The 21090-nt window shown below is 37.4% G+C and overlaps 1 protein-coding gene across 3 annotated transcripts; it reads right to left on the reverse strand.

Moving 5' to 3' along the window:
• Positions 1–1247: 1247 nt before the first annotated feature.
• Positions 1248–13608, reverse strand: LOC139961672 (origin recognition complex subunit 5-like). Of its 3 annotated transcripts, none has more exons than XM_071961059.1 (10): positions 13455–13608; positions 12303–12409; positions 11154–11450; positions 10459–10645; positions 8705–8835; positions 8042–8181; positions 7109–7316; positions 5585–5695; positions 3932–4044; positions 1248–2633 (listed from the first exon to the last, which is right to left on the reverse strand). In XM_071961059.1, the coding sequence occupies exons 2-10, from the start codon at positions 12378–12380 to the stop codon at positions 2585–2587; spliced, it is 1314 nt and encodes a 437-aa protein (XP_071817160.1). In that variant the 5' UTR covers positions 12381–12409; positions 13455–13608; the 3' UTR covers positions 1248–2584. The 3 variants fall into 3 exon arrangements, with proteins under 3 accessions (XP_071817160.1, XP_071817161.1, XP_071817162.1); XM_071961060.1 differs by having other exon boundaries at positions 13394–13510; XM_071961061.1 differs by having other exon boundaries at positions 13371–13500.
• Positions 13609–21090: the final 7482 nt, after the last annotated feature.

Genomic DNA, 21090 nt, shown 5'->3' on the forward strand with positions numbered 1-21090 from the left:
CATACAAATTATGTGTTGTCTATCTTTGCATCATTCTTTGTAAAATAAAGGAGTGAAAGTTTGGCTACCATTTTGAAAAATATTGATCATTTTTTCGTCAGTGTTTTGACTGCAATGTACTATAGCCTTGTGGTCTTTAGTAAACTAAGCAATGTTCTTGAACAAGTAACAATGAATATTCATTACAAAATGTTACCAAGACTGACCATTAACAAGTCAACAAACTTTAAAAGATGAATATTCATTAGGAATTAACCTATCATTTGACAATCAGTTAATACCATAGTAATTTATCAGTTGACACTTTTGCCAATATAAGAAGTGATCAAATTCAAGCCTTCATGTAAGCAAAGTATAAATCAGGCAAATATTCAAACATTTTTTGATATATGCTTGTATTTCTTTGAAAATAAACTTGATAAGTTGTTCATAACAAACAGCAAGGAACAGCTTTGAGGAAGTTATAAACAATCAATTCAATGCCCTGCTTAGAGGTCATTATGTTTCTATGAAAGAAAACAAAATAAGATTTTTCACTTATCCCTTTTTGAAGGCAATAATTATAAATACTTCTATATGATTTATGAAGCACCTTCACTGTGTCTACATGCATTCCTTCATTCACGTGCTGTAGAACTTTCTCTCTCTGAATGTCTGATACTTTCCACTGCAAACATAAGGCCAAAGTCTGGAAGTGTTATAATACCACAAACATAAACCTTGACTCACTTTTGCATTCAACTGCACCAGTTACTTAAAAGCAATACCAATAATCAATATTTCTGGTTTCCTAGACAACAGGCTTCATCAGAAATTCAGTTATGCAACATATATTTTTATATATATCACTCTACTTACTACTGTGTCATGTGATCATCATTTTCATATCCCAAACAACCTTCTACAATCTTTATATTTTACACTAGTGTAATTAGCATGAATATTCGTATTTCACAATGTTTCAAATTAAATGTTATCGTATGCATAACAGCTATCTACTGTTAGCCTCAAATCAACACTCATTTGCAAGTCACTTAATTAAATATTCAAGGAGGAAGATTGTGAGGAAGCATTGTCTGGACTTTAACTATGTTTCCCAAAAACTTGTCAGGGTTTCATGTTCAGTCTGTTATCACATTGCTATCTCTCCACCAGTATCCTTGTCTAGTTCGCTTCATTTGAAAGCCGTCTGCATCACATGGATTACCTTTTCTGGATTCTTTCGTTAGACAGTATGATGTTCAGAAGTTCCAAGATGAAACAAGTAGGTTCTGAATTCTGTTCAGTTCTGAATCAGTTTGTAGAAGAGCTAGAATCTCCCATCCTTCGTGACTCACTTCAAACTGGTATCAACAAATATTCCTTGATTTTTTTTGTCCAATTCTCCACTGAAAAGCATCATCTTTTTCTTACAAAAAGATCATTGCTGTGGTTCTATAAGTCTTGCAGCCTCTCCTCTCGTCTTATAATATAATTACACATAAAGACAAATTAGACAGGACAGTCCAACGAATCTTGTCTTAATATTCTGTACTGTAAAAGCAATACAACCTGTTAGGACAATAAAGACATGTTGTTTCATGTGTAACATTTTTGATGCCTTTGATACTAAACCACCAACCAGCTTAGACAGAGAGACACCCTTGGATCTATAACCCTCTTAGCATCCAGAAGTAATTTATCGTTTGGATTGTACATAGTTAAAGCAAACAAGACACACTTTTCCACTCACGTTTGTCTTTATCTTGTGGTGGACGTGTTTCATTTGGCTTGTACACCTAGTTAAAGCAAACAAGACACACTTGTCCACTCACATGTGTCTTCATCTTGTGGTGGACGTGTTTCATTTGGCTTGTACACATAGTTAACACAAACAAGACACACTTGTCCACTCACGTTTGTCTTTATATTGTGGTGGACGTGTTTCATTTGGCTTGTACACCTAGTTAACGCAAACAAGACACACTTGTCCATTCACGTTTGTCTTTATCTTGTGGTTGATGTGTTTCATTTGGCTTGTACACATAGTTAACGCAAACAAGACACACTTGTCCACTCACGTTTGTCTTTATATTGTGGTGGACGTGTTTCATTTGGCTTGTACACCTAGTTAACGCAAACAAGACACACTTGTCCATTCACGTTTGTCTTTATCTTGTGGTTGACGTGTTTCATTTGGCTTGTACACATAGTTAACACAAACAAGACACACTTGTCCACTCACGTTTGTCTTTATATTGTGGTGGACGTGTTTCATTTGGCTTGTACACCTAGTTAACGCAAACAAGACACACTTGTCCATTCACGTTTGTCTTTATCTTGTGGTTGATGTGTTTCATTTGGCTTGTACACATAGTTAACGCAAACAAGACACACTTGTCCACTCACGTTTGTCTTTATCTTGTGGTTGATGTGTTTCATTTGGCTTGTACACATAGTTAACGCAAACAAGACACACTTGTCCACTCACGTTTGTCTTTATCTTGTGGTTGATGTGTTTCATTTGGCTTGTACACATAGTTAACGCAAACAAGACACACTTGTCCACTCACTTTGTCTTCATCTTGTGGTGGACGTGTTTCGTTCAAGCAGCAAACTCATACAGGTATTTCATGACCTCAAAATTGACAGTTCTGTAACAAAACAAGAAAGAGAAACGTTTAAAATATAACAAGCTTGATGTTTCAGTTCCTCCGCCTAGCGTCATCTTCTTCATGGGAAGACCGAATGACCGTGACTGATTTTTGGTTTTGTCTTTGAAGAGCACACTTGTAGAAATGAACCATTACCGAATCATCTTCTTATATTTCTACCCTCACAGCTGTCTTTTTTACTTCATACGCAGTTTGTCAATAACATAATAATTTATGGCATAAATGAACAGGGTTAACAAATATGGTATAAGCTATCAGAGGAGAAAAGATGTGAAATTTAATCTGTAGAATAGTAGTAGCGCTACAGTCAAACTGCTCTGTAAACGCAGCACACTGGCTGCACTTGGGTGTTAATACTTCATTTGGTTGAGGTAAGGGAATTAAAACATGCCAATGTATCACAATGCCAAATATAATTGAATATAATTAAAATATCATCACGATTGATCAAAACTTCAAAACTATATCACGGCTGTAGATGTTCTTCATTCAGAGATTGTGATTGATTTTTAATTATTTAATTATTCCAGTGGATTCTGACATATGAGTCAGCAAGACATGTCAGACAACTTAACAATCATTATACGCAAGCCGAAGCTGTATATGAAACCACTGACACGATATCAAATAAAGTGTCTTGATCATCGGAATGAAACTTGGAAAGTTCAACTAATCAGATGGATTGTGAGAGATATTAGAGATAATGGCAAAGGAACTTTTCACATATTTTTCACATTTACTGCTAAGTACTGCTTTACTGAATATTCCTTAAAATGTATCAAAGACATTCTGGAAACTTTTTTTTTTAATATTAACCAAACCAAGCATTTATCTACCAAAAAGTTTGGTTTAACTGATGATCCTGTAAGAAGTAGTTACTGTTTGAAAATTCTATCTTCTTGTCAAATCTATTGAGACTGAGACAACAGAGAGATTAATTTTGAATCCTTGACATCATTTATTAAAGAGGAGGAAGCCAAGTAGAGATATTTTCACAAGTAGGAACATTTGATGATCCAATCACAATGTGTCATTTGCACTACCCAAGTTACCAACTTCATCAATCATAACAAACCAATAACTGCATTTGATTTTAAAATATACTTTCAAAACAGGCAAAAGCATACATTGAACTGTAAGGGACTTGTCTTGCACATATATCATTATTCGTATGAAAAATTTGCTTTCCTTTCTCACAATGTTTTGGAAGGAGAGAAAATGGGTTTAAATGGTTGTGATATATTTTATAGAAATGTTATACAGAAATTTCCAAATACCTTGACACCGATCTTATAAAATCTAGAGACACGCAGCATCTGTACTTTGGAGCATCCAGCTGATCACCTGACCCAATCTGTGATAACAATTGTAAGGTGACTAAAGTAGAAATCTGTGGAAGAAATAATATTACAAATAATGATCATGATGATGATAATAACGATAAAGTCATATATTTCATGATGGTAATGATGGTAACAATGACCAGAGTCACAACAAAATAAATCAGTAATTCTGATAGGTGCCATGCTTATTGCGATATATTTTTAGATTTGTGGAAAGCGTTCGATACCAAGGACCACCAAATTTTGATTATGAAACTTTCTCATTATGGTATTAGAGGCCTCTGCCTTCACTGGATTAAATGCTATTGTTCACTCAGAATACCATTCACAACTTTCAACAGATTCCGAGAGGATGAATACTGTTTATAAATATCTTAAAAGAGTAGATTATATTACGTTTCTTGGGTTTACTATTGACTCTGGCTTGACGTGAAATAAACACGGTAATTCAATCTCTACAAAGATTGCCCGAGGTGTTGGTATTCTCTCAATTGTAAGCATTCACTACCGAGACAAGTTCTTCGTTCTTTTTATTTCACTCTTATTCATCCCCATCTCACTTACTGCGTGACTGTTCGGTGCAGTTCAATATATTCTAATATCAAGAAACTTCTGCACTCCAAAAGAAAGCAATTTGTCATATTTCTTTTGCTTCCTTCAATGATCACACCAGCAAGCTATATGCTTCTCTCAATCTCCTTAAATTTCCTGACCTTATTAATGTTCACATTGCTACTTTTGCTTACCGTTCTATTAATAATGTTTTAACATGTAATTTTACATACAATAAAGATATACATAATCATAATACAAGGCAGACTGGTAACTTGCACAAACAAAGTTCTCAAACTAATATTATTATGCAGAGCTCATGTTAACAGCAATACAATTATTCACATAGCTATTGAATATTCAGTTACACATAATACTGTATTACCTGGAGTTTTGCTATGTGTCAAACCATTGATCTTGTGTATTAATCCACTGATATTACTTTTTGATCTCTTTGTACATTTAATCTTATATTTAATGTATGAAAGCATACATATTCAACCTACATTGTTTGTATGTTGATAAAAAAAAATTAAAGTGAATGATGATGTTGATCATGATGATGATTATACTACTAATAATAAAGTAGTAGGCTTACAGTAGGTGATTATAAATGCAAGGTAACATCTTTCGATGTCTACAGGTATTTTTACAAAAAGTATTTTAACACCAAGCCTAACAGAAGAGATAAATAGCCTAGCCTACTTTGTATATAAGAATCCAGACCGAAAGTTATTGTCATTGACTACTAAATTTGCAAATAACCTTCAAACATCGAACTGTCAAGTTTTATGGATCCGTTACGCTAGGTCTACTCAGGAGAAGATGTTCCATGTGACATATATCTTTTCAATTACAATGAAGATAATTATTTCCCAGCTTTCTTCCTCTCCCTGTTAATACATTGATGACCATTAGCTACACATACTAACTATGATACATTTCTGGGAATGTTTAGTTCATTACTGGGCTTCTTGCATCCTGAGTAATACAAAGTCACCCTAAAGCCATCACAAACTAAAGGTTTACACTGACCTGAGAGAATATATGCGCAGTGGGTGCTACTCTGACATCCACAATGCTATAAAAGATGGCCATTAATCTTTCTAACTGGAATGCCTTTGGTCCAGTCAATTGGCTGCTGGTCTGAAAATAAAGAAAGAACAACATCCTCTTTGGATTAAAACTAAAATATTAGAAAGAATGAAAACTACCATAGATGTCTATAATAATGGCAAACAGTGGCAGTACCTTAATATAGCTCTTTATGCTTGGACAGCAATTTAAATGAACCTACTGAATATTATTCAAATGAAGACTGTAAATTGATCAAACTTAGACAATACCCTGAAGATGATTTTAAACAAAGGATCGTTAACTAGCGAGTAATAAACAAAGGATTGTTAGCTAACGAGTAATAAACAAAGTAGACTCACTCCTCAACATATTGTAACCAGAGACCAGGAATGTGCTCACTCCGGACAGTGGGATTGCACCCGGCAGGTCCAAAGGCCACAAATAGTATTTAAACATTTCCGGCACTATTCTTGATTTTTAATTTAACAAATGTTACCATTACCAAAATATGGGTGAATACTTGGCACAGAAGTTAGCTCCAGAATAGGCAAAAGAGCGCACCATATCCCATCTAAGCATACTTCATTTGCAAACATTTTCCAAACTGGAAGGGACACCACCACCCCTTAGACCCCTCCCCCAAGACGTGGATCACACTACCACACAAATCCACCCGGCACTCAAATATTCCTGACCACATCCCTGGAGATTTCTTGATATTTGTATTAAGAACTGCAAAAACAGAGCTGGAAAATGTTTTGACAATTTCTTCATAAATTAGAACAAAACCTAATTAGTCAAGCTAATCAATTGCATCAAGGGATTTTAGCAATGTATAACTATAATGCTTAAAACCAACTTTAATTTTCATTGCCATGGTAATGGAAGTTTTAATATCAAACTTAGCATCCAAAAATTTATCAATCTTAGCTCAAAAAACTGTGTTAAATATCACATCGATTAGCAAAACAAAAAGGAAAATAGGTTCTAACATTATTCAACAATTCATTGACCAACAATATTATAACAAAATGAGAGTTATTTGGGGGTTTAAACATAATACTCATTAATGTAACCAATGGATAAACAAGGCACAAATGGTTGCAAGACCAACTCATAATTTGGACTCACAATTTGACATTCATCAATAGCTATCTATAATATTATCATATATTTTAAAAATAGCAATGCTTTTCTAGGGTCCATTATAAATACTATTTGTTATTTAGAACCACCCTTACAAATTAATATTTCTGTATATGTGATAAAAGGAAGTTTGACTCAACATTATCAATTTTAATTTCTGGAATGTTGCAATCATTTCTGTACATAAATAGACAAGTAATCTTTATCTAGTAGCACTTTTTAATTATTAGCAGTAATTTAGAATGTGATCATATCAATTCCAATAACAACAAATTATCGAACGAAATTTTGTATTTATCTATCATTTCATCACTAAGGTAAAAAAGATTTGCAAACCTCGGCCTTTTTCATTCTCTTTGTTTGCTGAATTTTCCCATGACTCTTTGCAAAGAACCTCCTATCTGACTTGGCAGGGTTGTAGGAAGCCAAATAGGCAGCTATTAAAAGAAACTTGGAGTAGAATGGTAATTCTACATGAGCCCTTGCCGACAGAAGAGGTGGCAGGGTGCTGGTGTCACTCAACTGGTATTGTTCCCATTGAGAGCTGCAAGATTTGAATACGAAATATAGACAAATATGGAGTACATAAATATATGGAGTACATTATTTCCATGTCAGCAATTTGTTTCTTAATAGTTTGTTTACATACACAAAACTGATTAGAACATTTTCCGATAGCTTTTCATCTGCAATCTTAATAGTTCTTGTGTGCCATAGTCTGCCACCATTGAGGTAACCAGCCCTATGGTAGCAATACATTTACCTGATCATGGGCAACTATCCATGGCAAAGCAATCTCATTGAGGAAAATCTCAAGTAACTAGATTTTTTAATTTTTTTTTATATAATACTTAGAAATCAGGCTATCAGTATAATTCATTACCAGAAGGTCAATTCATGTATAAATATAAGCATGCAACTTTTACATGGACCGTTTGTTTATAGGTCTTGTTTCATACACTTTTGGGGGTTAGAGTACCAGCATCTTTTGAAAATTGTGACTGTCCTTTTCAAACTTTCACAAATGCTGACAATTCTACTAGTTCTTGAGAAAAACATGCCCGTAGTATCCTGATCTAACCTGGACACCTCTCTCAAGAAGACTGTTCCATTGTACCCTTAATTAATCTGGACACCTCCCTCAAGAAAACTGTTTCATAGTACCCTTAACTAACCTGGACACCTCCCTCAAGAAGACTGTTTTGTAGTACCCTTAACTAACCTGGACACCTCCCTCAAGAAGACTGTTTCATAGTACCCTTAACTAACCTGGACACCTCCCTTAAGAAGACTGTTTGTAGAGCTTTCTTTAAGTGAGGTTCGATGTTCCTCCAGAGTTTGTGGGCATCACCCTCTGTAGCATCTCCTTTCTCGATGGGCTCGATGTATTTTGGAAAGTTTATCAATGCCTGAAATGATCAATCAAATCATAAAGTAGTTTTTGTTTGACTCTTTGGCGGAATAAATATAAAATGGAAGACCTTTATGATATATGTTGTCTGTACAATTCTATCTGCTTCGTACAATCAGCGTTAGTTTGCTTCTACATCACGTTTCTTTATTTAATGTTATTCCTAATGAATTATACAGAATGAAGGAATGACATACAACAAACAATTGCACAAGCTACAATGTTTCACTGCTCTTTCCCTGGAGAAGTTTCTACATGCAGGTACGAGTATACTGACAGGGAATGTCAACAGAAATATCTGAAAAGAAATATTGAACAATCTCATTTTTAACATCACATTTGCTAGTACTGTAAGTTTGTCTACTAATATGACTAAGTGTGAAGAAAAACAGAACAGTACAATAAGGAAAGTTTGAGAGATTCTATGAAATAATTGATGTGTTAAATGTACGATAGATGCTACACAGTGACAAGAAGCCACGAAACCTGAAAACACAACAATAATAGTTAGTCGGACCTACCAGATGTCGCAACTCTGACAAATCCCTGCAAGCCATGTGGAATATACTGAGTAACAGGTTAACATAAGATGAGTAGAAAGCCACCGAATATTCCTTTGGAGCATCTAACGTCATAATTTGAAGTAACTCATCTGTTTAAAAAAACAGAGAATAATGTTTGAGAATCTGGCACAAAAGCAGCAAAAGGATACAACAAGTAGTGTCAACAAACATTTGCAATACTGCCCTCAGATTGACATGATTTCTAGGCTTTACAGTAATCAATATTCAAAGGCTGACTGGAAACAGGATTTCAAACCAGTGACCACTGGTTTCAAATCCTGTTCTAGCCATTAATTTCTTTGATATTTTCACTTTATAGTGATAATAAGATTTGAGGCATAACAATAGTTTCTAATTTGTATGTATGTATTTTAGATCCTCCTGCAAGCAGGAACTCGCGAAGAAGCCATCATTGGCTTATCAAAGCCACAAGCTGACCGAAGTCAGTCTCTTAGATTCATATTTTAACGTCCATGTTTATGAATTGTCAATTGTCAACAACTCTGTAACTGGACGACATACATTAATCTTGGAGTGACTCGAACTCGGGACCTTATGATTGAAAAAGGCACTGGCGTTAAACACTGAGCTAACACTTCCTATTTTAGCAATTTTATTTTTATTTTAGCAATTTTAGCACTCCCTAATTTAGCAAGGTAGGTCTCTGTTGTAAGAAACAGCTTTATGGTGATTAATATTAAATCGAAAGCTGACTGGGAACGGGATTCGAACCAGTGACCACTGGTTCAAATCCCATTCTAGCCATAAATTTCTTTGATCTTTTCCCTCTATGCTGAAAATAAGATTTGAGGCATAAAAATAGTTTCTAATTTAGCAAGGTAGCTCTCTGTTGTGAGAAACAGCAAGTGCGGAATCCAACAGTAATCCAGTAGACCAAGGGTGCTATTATTTTTGTGACAGACCTAAAACAGAAGAACATATTCTAAGCATCTTGATGACATTTGCATTCAATTCCTACAGACCATGTTTGATTAACACTCAAAATGTAGTCGATACATTTATTTCACAAAAAAGGGACCTTGAAGTAAACAATTTTTTTTTTTTTAAATTTAAATCCAATTTCCTACTTCAGGATTCCATACCAAACAAATACACCAAATTCATTCTTACAAGTTTAATTTCACCTTGTTAAGGTGACTTTGGAACAACGAGATCAACAAGTAAAAACAATAGTATGAAATGTTAACCAGAACACAAAAACGAATAAAAAAAAATTGGGCTTTACTTCAGATACAAAGTAAACTGTTGGCAATTTCAAGATGATGATATTAAAGAGCAAATATTTCCCCAGGATGCTTAGAAATGTGTTCCTCTTTCCATCTGCAAAACATAAATGTGACCGTAGAATATCTTTTCATGCCAGGTCTGAGAAGTTAACGTCATAATCATCATAAATAATTGCATTTAAGGAGCAGAGGTGAATATATCAACACCGAAATAAGTATAGAGAAAATGACCTGCACAAAATTGGTCACAGCTTTGTAGGCCTATGCCATAAGCCACCATAACTTTTCAAGAACAGGGTTCGAACCAATGACCTAAGTTTTCCTTCTAGTTTTATGTTTACTGAGAAGCCATACTGTATCAAGTTTGTCGCAAAAGCTAATTAAACCCCTTCAGTTGAGTATCAATGATATATTGCGCTCGTCGTTTATTTTGAGGTTGGAATCTAACCAGCTGCTTCGACTTACTTTTGCTGTAGTCTGGAAAGTTTATTTTGACAGGATCAAGGTATCCAGAGGTTGCATTAAACTTCTCCCAAATGATCTGAGTGAGTAATATCACACACACATTGCAATCGCACAACTCTGAGAGCCGTAGAAATACTGGAAGGATGTGACCTTCCATGTTACGGAGCCTCTCTGCGTTGTCGAGCACCTGACGAGGAGAGAAATGATGAGAAAACCAAGTCCATTAAGTCTGTAAAAATGCAGTTTTTACCCAAGGTTTGTGACACATGTGAAGCATTATGAATAGGCAGAGGAATGCATAGAAGGCTAGACATAACAAATCACTTTGGGAATAGACAAACCTTGCTTAACATTTATTTTAAGCTGATCTTGAGAGAGAGGCTTCTGTTACGACATTCGATAGAAACGTCAATTTTCATATTTTTAGCAAATATTACTGAAAGTAGAAATAAGGTCAACAAATAGCACAGATAACTGTTGCCAAAAAAAGTCACTCAGCTTTGGGATTCATGCTGCCAAATAGATGAAAAAAAATTAATGTGATATTAATAGGGATAATTCTACCCCCCCTTCCCCACCCTGCCCCCCTTCTGGTTGTCCATAGGGCAGTTTGCATGGATAACTGCTTTGTGTTTTTGTACCTTGCAAATCAAAAAGTTCTTTTTTCTGAAAAATACATCAGTTTGTAAACTTACGATGTAAACCGTTTCTTTCTCCCATTTTTCATTGGCAATCAGATTTTTGAGCAGTCTCACAAAATCATTGGCAGTCTCACATCTAGCATATCTGGCATAGTCGTTCTGGACACAGGGTAACATTCCTGATAGCTGTCCGAGGATGTCCTCGTACAACAGGCGTTGTGACTGACATTCTATGCAGTTCACAAAGGCCTGAGGTGCTCCTTTAGCCTCAATAATCTTTCGACTTAAAAATGTTTTACCTGTTGAAGAGTGGCCGTAGATGAAGATAGCTGGAGGGGTTGCCTGCGAGTTCTGTGACAAAGAAAGAAGATATTTTCTGGTTTGCATTACCTTTTCCTAACAGAAATAATGTTTCCATCAATCGCAGTTGTTTTACTATTCTGGCAGTGAGGGCAAAGAGGGGTGGGGTGGGGTGACTGAGAAGTCACATTTCTGTAAAGTACCCATTAATTGTTGCAAGAAACAAAATACTGATGACTTTTATTATTTTAGGTTTACAGTCTTGTTCAAGGCCAAGGCCCTCTCACACGACTTTACAACTTAACCCTGGTCATTGGTATCAATCTCAAACAATCATCAAACAATCTCTCCTGGGGCACCACAGTGCACCACAATCATATGTCCCCCTGGGGACTTCCAATAGGGTGCAGCCACAAACCGACGCACACAACTATATTAACAAGTACCTCGCAAGTCACGATTTATACAACTTGGTGAAGAGAGGCAATGGATAAAGTGCCTTGCCCAAGGACACAACGCAATGATCTGGCCAGGACTCGAACCTGTAATCCTTGGATCACAAGTCCGATGCCTTATCCAATTGGCCACCACGCTCCCCATACATTTTACATTTAAACAAACAATCTAACATGTTAAATTACACAGTCAGAAAATGTCCAACCTATAATCCTTTCATGAAGAGACATACACACTTTATAAAAAAACATTTGCAATAAAAATATTCACATGGTTTTCTCATCCCTCCCACACCCCCTCCCCTTCCTCCCCACCCATCTCCTAGAGGCTCACCCTACATCAAAAACATAGCTTTGCTATTCATAGAAGAATGCATATGGAGGCCATAATTGGTCCAATTTTTAATTGCACAAGTTTCATTTATACTCAGTATTGTTACTAACTTACTTTCCCCATAAGAGACAATAAAATGGACAACTGCTTGTCCCGGCATAGAATTTCATTCTTCCAATTTTCAGGGTCCATCACTCAAAAGCACAGCTCCTTCAAATTAGCTAATGTGAAAAAGCAAAACCAAAATGAGGAGAAATCATGTTAGATCTGATTTCATATACAGTACTGTATAAAGTTGTCATTTTTTGTGAAGATATTACTACAGAAAAAACTTTGTCAATTTTTTTATTAAATGTCGATGTTTCATGTGCATGTTGATAACATATTGGAAAGGCTAGATATGTAGAAATTGGAGACATTTAGTCAATAATGAGTAAACTTTGCTAGTTTAACGTCTTAAGTGTATCGGACTACCATGCGACAGTAGCTTTGCAGGTAAAATGGTTATTTATGGGAGAGCAAATCCCAACTATCACTAGATCAAATTAAAACGAGTTAACATTCATTTGCTCATTAAAAGCAAATTGTGTCTTGAGTCTGACTGGGGCTAGCCTAGAAATATTCAACTGTTAGTGTTACTCGTGTTAGGGTGAAACCTGTAGTCAATGTTAACCATATTTTAGTTTTTACGTTCAGGAATATTTCAATGTTTTGCTTTGGTTCATTGTTCAAAACACTGCATTAACCTACTATCATTTAGCTGAATATGATGCTACTGTAGGCCTACTGCAGACTGGTAGTGGTAGTTCAAGACAAATGTAGATAAAACCGAAAAGAACTGAATAGTGACTTGACTTGGCAATCCTTCGTTGTTGTCAACATCAACAAGAAGAGTTTATATATTCTCCACCATTAGAAATATCTGAAAAGACCCTAGCTTATTAATAATTTGTCATAATAACTTATCAAAGTTAACTGGTTAGATTGAAACTTAGTCTACGTATCAACGTTGGCCTAAGCTAGTTATGTATGTTAGTGTACAGACTGCTGTACACATGCGACAAAAAAGTTCGCGTAACTAGTACCAACAGCAAAGCAAATAAGAGCCCACTACATGAAGGACATACAACGCAGTGACAAAGTACTACTGCAAACGTTATTCAATCGTCAATGGAGGATTACCACAAATACAAGTTTAACGTTACACAATGATAGATTATGGTGCTAAATTCTTGTTGTAAAACCTTCGTTGAACTTTGCAATTACTTTGTGGAAATAACTTGTCAAACGAGGAAAGTTTCGCGGTGGAGGTGGTACAGCAGTACAATAATTTCATCCCTCCTATGACAACAGGTTGTACCTGTTCGGCAGTCAACATCACGAGGAATATACAATGGTTTTTGTTTCGGGTTGTTTCTTTCGTTGTACTCCTTGTTAGATAATAAAAACTGGCATATTTTTGTTTGCTTAGAGAATAGATTTAATTACAAAGTCATGGCAGGCTGGATCACAGAAGGCAGTTGTCGCCACTTTATAAAGACGATATTTATTAAGTTACGATGAAATTTACTTGCATAAGCTTTTTTTAGTGTGATATATTCCGTGAAAAACTTTAATCTGCGGATGTCAGTATAATTAGCTCGGATACAGCACAGGCGTTAATTACTGCTTCAATAGGCCTCAATATTGGAAGGTCCTCCGCCCATGATCCCTAATCACTAATTCGCATGCAACGCAAATGCAAGTTGGCAGTAACGCTTTCGGAACTGTTTGGATTGGGGTTAAGTGGCTTCAGCAAGAAACGGCCGGCCGGGCATCCCTTCCCCAACCACATCGTCAGTCGAGGGAAACCATTCACTCGCTGGATGTTTACATTCATTGGGAAGAATTAGACCATTCCATCAGTGGTGAGACCTAATTACTTTATAGTCTAATTATGCCTCAGAATTCACAATCTTACAATTATTATTATTATTATTATTCTAACGTTAAAGCTTTTCACCTTTATTAGGATGGAGGATCCTTGGATCCCCCCCCCCCCCATTGGTGTCGGCTTCAAAGACCCCATGGCCGCACGCCTCCTACTACATAAAACTCGATATATATGCTTTTATCTCTTCCATTTAGGTGTCTGTCCATGTAGGCCTATATTTAAATCAGTCGTGCGGGTTTTAGAATTTGCCCCACCGATCTTGCATTTGGGCCTGTGCACGTAGCTGCTCGGACCCCTCTCCCAAATCCCGCCCGTCATTCGTGTCCTGATACCTTTGTGTGTAGTCGGGCGTCTCTTATAGTTGACCAATTCAGTTGAGGGGTTATGTAGCTTATTTAACATTCAGCTTTACACAATATAAATTACTCACAGTGATACTTTATGAAATCTTTCTTATAACAAAAGTGTTGAATCATTTTAGTCGATTGGGTTCACGATAGATGTCGCTGTTCATTTCAAGATCGCACTGTTTTAGTCATGGGCGTCAGCAGGTTTCAGAAAGTGAGGGGGACACTATACTATCTAAGCGGAGCGCCACCATTAGTTGGCGCGTAGCGTACCAGAAAATTTTGGGTACATAAGACCCCCTAGATCGCAGGAGACGGCTTTCCTGAGTCGTTTTTAGTTACATCAGAACCAGATCTGTGAGGAGAAATTTTGTCTCACAAAACCTAAATTCCGACAGAAAGTACTGGTAGAAAGATGCCGTTCTGACACCAAGGGAGACGAATTACACAGCGTCCATCTCAAACGAAATATTGAAAAAGTGGCGCCGTCACCTCCGGGATGAGTGGAGTGGTATATATAATACATGCATGTAGGTGCGAGACGTCAGTTGTTATGTGCCCAGGTACTTTAATAATAATAATCAGAAAAAGGCACCGCGCGCAGAGCGTGTGTATAGCGCCTAGCCGGCACTCAACAATAAAGATCTACCATATCCGGCGAATACATGTAGCCTTAATTACTTAACCCCTACACCCCTATTCGTCCGTCCAGTCCAAGGGACTGGAGGTAGTGATATGAACATAGTAACTCATCACCATCTACCTGTATGGCTTACCTAATCCCTTGGAACCCATACAAACAACATGTGTGCAAGATTCAATACACTTTCGAATGGTCTCCCCCCCCCCCCCCGAACGAATTAAATGGGCAGATTTAGGATATTGGGAGAATGGGAGATAAATGACGGTGCAAGTGATAGATAGCAGGGGCCCAGGGAGTCCAGATTTCTTGACCTTAAATAGAAAATCGCGCATATGCATGTGTTTTTTTTTAATAACTACTCTGAAAAGTGGGTGGGACAAATGATATGATATCCCCTCCACTTTTGAAAGTGGGAGGGGACATGTCCCCCCCCCCGTCCCCCACCTGTTGACGCCCATGGACTTTTAGTTTACTGAAACTTTCGTTGTTGCCCGCCAAAACAGTTGCTTCGGGAGTTATCATGATTTTAACTAAGTTCATATATGTATCATGACTCACAGTATGATTTGTGAAAGGTTTATTGCTGCTTTTGGCTTACACGTGCGTAACTTTGCGCATAGTCGGTTCGTGGCAGACTAGTGATCATGGTCACAAAATTGCACTATCACCATGGAAATGACTCCAAAATCCAGTCTTGCTCTGAGTTTCAGTGGCATTGCCGCTGTGGTGTATAAGGCAATGTTAAATGTAAGGTAAATATAATGCTGAAAGTTATGTTTCACTTTTTACAATGAGTGTATGGATTCTGCTAAGAGTTTAACAATGTGTAAAAGTAAGTTGGCCTGACGGTTTCGATCCTAGCAGGATCTTCTTCAAAGGCTAAATGACAAGTAACAGTAACAGAAGGGACAAAAAAACTGTATTCTGTGTGTGTTTTGTCCCTTCTGTTACTGTTACTTGTCATTTAGCCTTTGAAGAAGATCCTGCTAGGATCCAAACGTCAGGACAACTTACTTTTACACATTCTCTTACACAAGCTCTCTAGTGGATAAGCAGTTTGCTAACAGTTTTATTTTAATTTGATAAGAGTTTAAGAAAATTGTTCTTCCAAATTCGGAAATCTGCTCGAAATCCTTCAAATTGCACACCCGAAAATACAATGACACCCATTCCCCCCCCCCCCAATATTCAAATTTGAAGGAGGCAAGTCCACCCCCTATATTTATGGTTATGAGATTCCCACACCCTCAACTCCCCCCCCCCCTCCCCGTGTACCCTTCCGTAGAAGGTTGTAATAATCTATTCAGTTCTGGAACTTATGTATAGAAATCATTTACCGTCACAAATATCCTACCGTTGCTTATACAAATCCTAAGTAAATTGTACAGGGAGACTTACACGAAGATGGGCCACTGGTAAGTCGTTCTTTCACTGTCTTTGTGACGTCATTTGTTGTACAGCTTGTAATCGTTTATACATTATTGCGTGGTACCCGTAATATTCATTCTTGGCTATATAAGTAAAGTGCGGGTACAATGTAAACTGATGCTAACGCCGGAATACAGACCGATTAGTCGATAAAACATGGAACCTGATTGAGTTTGGAAAGAACAGGAAAAGAAATGGCTTTATCTCTGTGTCTAATTGTTGAGTTAATAAGTAACGGAATTTGCCGAAATGACTATAGTAATTTTTTTTTTATCTCGTTTGGGTGTACCGCAAAGTTATAATACAAAATTGTCATTGGAAGACGCGTTTCCACCTGAATAATTCATATAATAGAAACACATCAATTTTTTTTTTTTTTTAATTTGCATGAATAGGTCCCCAACCCCGTCACCGGGGTCCAGACGGGGCATGCATGGTCCCTCTTTAATGTGTCATACGGGTAGTGCGCTTTGTTACTTCTATACACCACTGAACATTGTCCCTACACCTGCTTTTACCCCCCCCCCCCCCGCCCGCCCCTATCTTAACCTGTGTCTGGGTGCCTGTTGGAATTAATGCCATATACCATGGCCGACACGTAGTTTGAAGTAAATTATCAAACCACTAACGAACAATTTAGTCATACAAAAAACGCACTGAACTGATATCTTTACTGACAAGGTTAACAATATAGCCTACTTCCTTAGGCCTCAATTATGATAGAGATTGTACCAAAATTTGTCCTTTATTTGCGAATTCAAACAAACATTTTACCGCCAACCTCAAAGCATTTCCCATACCTGAGAAATGTTAGAATTCTGTGTAATACTGCACGGACAGTTTGGGAACAAACTTGGTAGAAGTAAAAAGTAGAAGTAATAATTTTGAGGAACTTTGTAGTTTTGACAGGTCTGAGCAATTTTTGGGAATGCTAACATTTTGGAATAATTCATGTGACTTCTAAGAAGCTAGATCCAAATTTAATTTCCTCTGGCGTTACAGCTAGAGAATGCGTATTTTGCATCATAATGTGGACAAATAGGCTATTTGTATACGCATCATAACATCTAATGAAATAAACAAGAATGTTTCACTGTATCAGAGGTACTTTTTGAGAGAAAAAATAATAGGAAATAAACTCATTTTGGAATGTTTAGGAAAGCAAAGCACTGTATTACGCTATGTCTTGAATGGATTTGGCCTTTAACGCTTTTTTCACCGACATTTTGCTTTAATTGGCGTACAAAACATATGTTACCGTTTCACACTGAGATCGCCGTGTGTAATGTGTTTGTAATATTAGTCTAAAAATGGAGGTAAAAACAGGTCTAAATCAGGATATTCCTGTGGTTTTAACCATTGATCACCAGAACAATCACTTTCGCTCGCCATCCGTATCCCTGACTGGGTTATGTACGGCTATCGGAGGACAAAGAAACTGGCGGTCAAAGTGAACGCCTAATAAGGGTATCCGCAAAGCCTCCTATAGTGTTTAATTGAAATCATACATCTGCCTCTGTAATAAACGGCTTTGTTTCAAGATAAAACTTGATTTGAGAATCGAAGCCACGGATCATCGGTGTTTCATTCACCCGTTTACAGAGGACGTGTCTGCAGGGCTGGTTCTTTGTTCACGTGGTTTATCTTTAATCTGATAGAGTTATTAGGCAATGCCATCAATATCTATATATATAGGCCTACCTAATTTGGGAATACACTTTGTCGTCATACACGAAATTGGGTTTTCCGTCATCATAATTAAATAGCTTTCATCCCGTAAAGCCATTATGAATGTAGCGAATGTGGGAGGTAATATTGGTCTAAGCATAGAGTTGACCTAATTGAATGTTTAATCAATCGAAAGGGCGGGTGGGGACTGGGGTGGGGTGGGAGAGGGAGTAGGAGGTTGTTTTTTTTCTTTCAGTTCCGCTCTCTAAAGCCAATGCCTATGATGCACGGGGAGCGGAGGGTTGGTCAGAAAGAATGAGGTACGTGTTCTCCCACAGAAAATGGGAACAATTTCTGAGTTAAAATTCTTGGTATGCAGAATTCTCTACAACAAACAAAAAATACCGTTTCTTTGTATGACAGTTGGAATTGAGGTGCGGGGGGGGGGGGGCTCAAGGACGTATTCACTAGGAGTCAATTGATATTCTGAAGGACCGTTTATTAACTATGTTAACGTACGCATATATCGTGTGATAGAACAGTCCATGTTAATATGCATTGACTCTCATAAATGGAAGTGCTCGCGGAATATCATACACTATAGGGCATATTCCTAAACTGATAAATATACATGTTTATACATGCAGATCATATATATAACCTTGTATGCGCCAAGAGAGACCAAAGAATTTTCAGATCTGCTTCAAAGTTTAACGAGGACCTGCTGCAGTGACGAGGGGACATATGGTCACACAATAACAAACAGACATACATGTATATATAATAACGACTGTACTGAACAAATGTGCATATATCAGGCATGCGCGGTTTCTCCGTAATTAACCATAATGATTACACTTGGTTGAATTATAAACAGCATAATATCTTAATAGTCTTCTAATTTTGTCTTCCCGTGATTAACAAAGAATGTGAAGTCGGCTGGTATGGGAGTTAAAAGACAGAAGATGAAGATAGCGGAATGAGAGGAAGATATGAATTTTCCGCGGCGGCCCCGGATAAAGAGATTAAACGTCCGCGGCCTAATGGATTGTAATAAACCATGGAAGTATCGCATTGACGCGAAAATACTTTTACAAATACCGTTGTGCGCGTTTCGGGTTTTTATCCATCGACATGAGGAATTTATCCCCTGAGAAAAATATATTGCTCTTTGTTAGTGAGAAAAATATATTTGCATCTGCCTTCAATGATGGTCACTTGGACGGTTGAATACTGATGTCCTAGAAAGATGGTGCAGGAGGTGGGGATGGGTAGGGAGGGGGGGGTATGTAGACATACCTCTTCTGTGACGCAGTCGAACATACCTTGCTTAATTAACAAAAATAATAAATATATAGCCCAAAGAAATTTCACAGTAAAATACAAAAATCGTGAGCATTGACATTAAGGAAAGTTGACTGTCAACCAGCGTATAGTCTACTTCGTGTGTTCGGTACTGAATATTAGCTTCCTTAAACATATCAGCAATTAGGCCTATTTGTAATTAATATTTTGAGATGCCGACTTTAACGACTTTTGACACTGTTTCTGCCATCTAGTATAGGCTGAATGGTTAACAGTATATTTTTCTAACCAATCTTCTAAACAGTGGTCTATGGTTGTAAATTATTCTACTACCCACCCCAGCCCCCACTCCCACAACCACTTTTCTCCATAGGATCGTGCAACACCAGCCCCCCCCCTCCTCCCCCCTCAGAGGAAAGAAAAATTGGTGTTAAAGATAACTATTGTGATAGGACTGTCTCTAGTCTCAATCACCTCAAAACAATTTCACTTAGAGAATGGTATATGCATACCCGCCTGCCTGACAACCCCACCCCTCCCCCTCATCCTTCCATATACGGCTACAAGTTGAGATGCAAAAACACCAGATGTAGATGTTTATGTTGTAGCAAATGATTATCTTGATAACCAAATCCCAGTTCAAGCTACTATATATATTCCATAACTCCACATGTGTAAATGACTGGCCATGGGAAACGTGACAGATGGATGCATCATTGCTATCGTAGGAATCTTAATGTATCCGACAGGTGATATAAATATGTTCAGAGACGACATATAATTATCCGATTCCTGGTGTGATTACACTTGCAACAGCGCGGCTCACTACATGGCATTCGGTTGTGAGGTCACGCACTTTCAACAGTGTGCCTATACTGTTATGATGTCACGCACTTTCAATAGTGTGACTATACTGTTGTGATGTCACGTACTTTCAGCAGTGTGGCTATACTGTTGTGATGTCACGCACTTTCAACAGTGTGACTATACTGCTGTGATGTCACGCACTTTCAACAGTGTGTCTATACTGTTGTGATGTCATGCACTTGCAATAGTGTGACTGTACTGTTGTGATGTCACGCACATTCAACAGTGTAGCTATACTTTTGTGATGTCACGCACTTTCAATAGTGTGACTATACTGTTGTGATGTCATGCACTTACAATAGTGTGGCTATACTGTTGTGATGTCGCGCACTTGCAATAGTGTGGCTATACTGTTGTGATGTCACGCACTTTGTTCAACAGTGTGGCTATACTGTTGTGATGTCACGCACTTTCAAAAGTGTGGCTATACTGTTGTGATGTCGCGCACTTGCAATAGTGTGGCTATACTGTTGTGATGTCACGCACTTTGTTCAACAGTGTGGCTATACTGTTGTGATGTCATGCACTTTGTTCAACAGTGTGGCTATACTGTTGTGATGTCACGCACTTTGTTCAACAGTGTGGCTATACTGTTGTGATGTCACGCACTTTCAATAGTGTGATATTCCTTCTCGTAGCGATTTTCAAGCACCAAAATAAATATCAGAGAGGAATTTCTCTGGAGTTTATATAGAATGTATCTCTTCCTTC

This window comes from Apostichopus japonicus, chromosome 20, assembly GCF_037975245.1.
Source record: "Apostichopus japonicus isolate 1M-3 chromosome 20, ASM3797524v1, whole genome shotgun sequence".
Classification (NCBI taxonomy): domain Eukaryota; kingdom Metazoa; phylum Echinodermata; class Holothuroidea; order Aspidochirotida; family Stichopodidae; genus Apostichopus; species Apostichopus japonicus.

Bases quoted from the DNA above. Each gene is read 5' to 3' on its own strand.
- LOC139961672 (XM_071961059.1), bottom strand. From the start codon at position 12,380: ATGGACCCTGAAAATTGGAAGAATGAAATTCTATGCCGGGACAAGCAG. The intron at 5,696-7,108 runs GTTTGCAAATCT...CTTTATTTTCAG, and splicing joins AGAGAATGAAAAAGGCCGAG to ACCAGCAGCCAATTGACTGG. The intron at 4,045-5,584 runs GTCAGTGTAAAC...TTTCTTCCACAG, and splicing joins CTGCGCATATATTCTCTCAG to ATTTCTACTTTAGTCACCTT.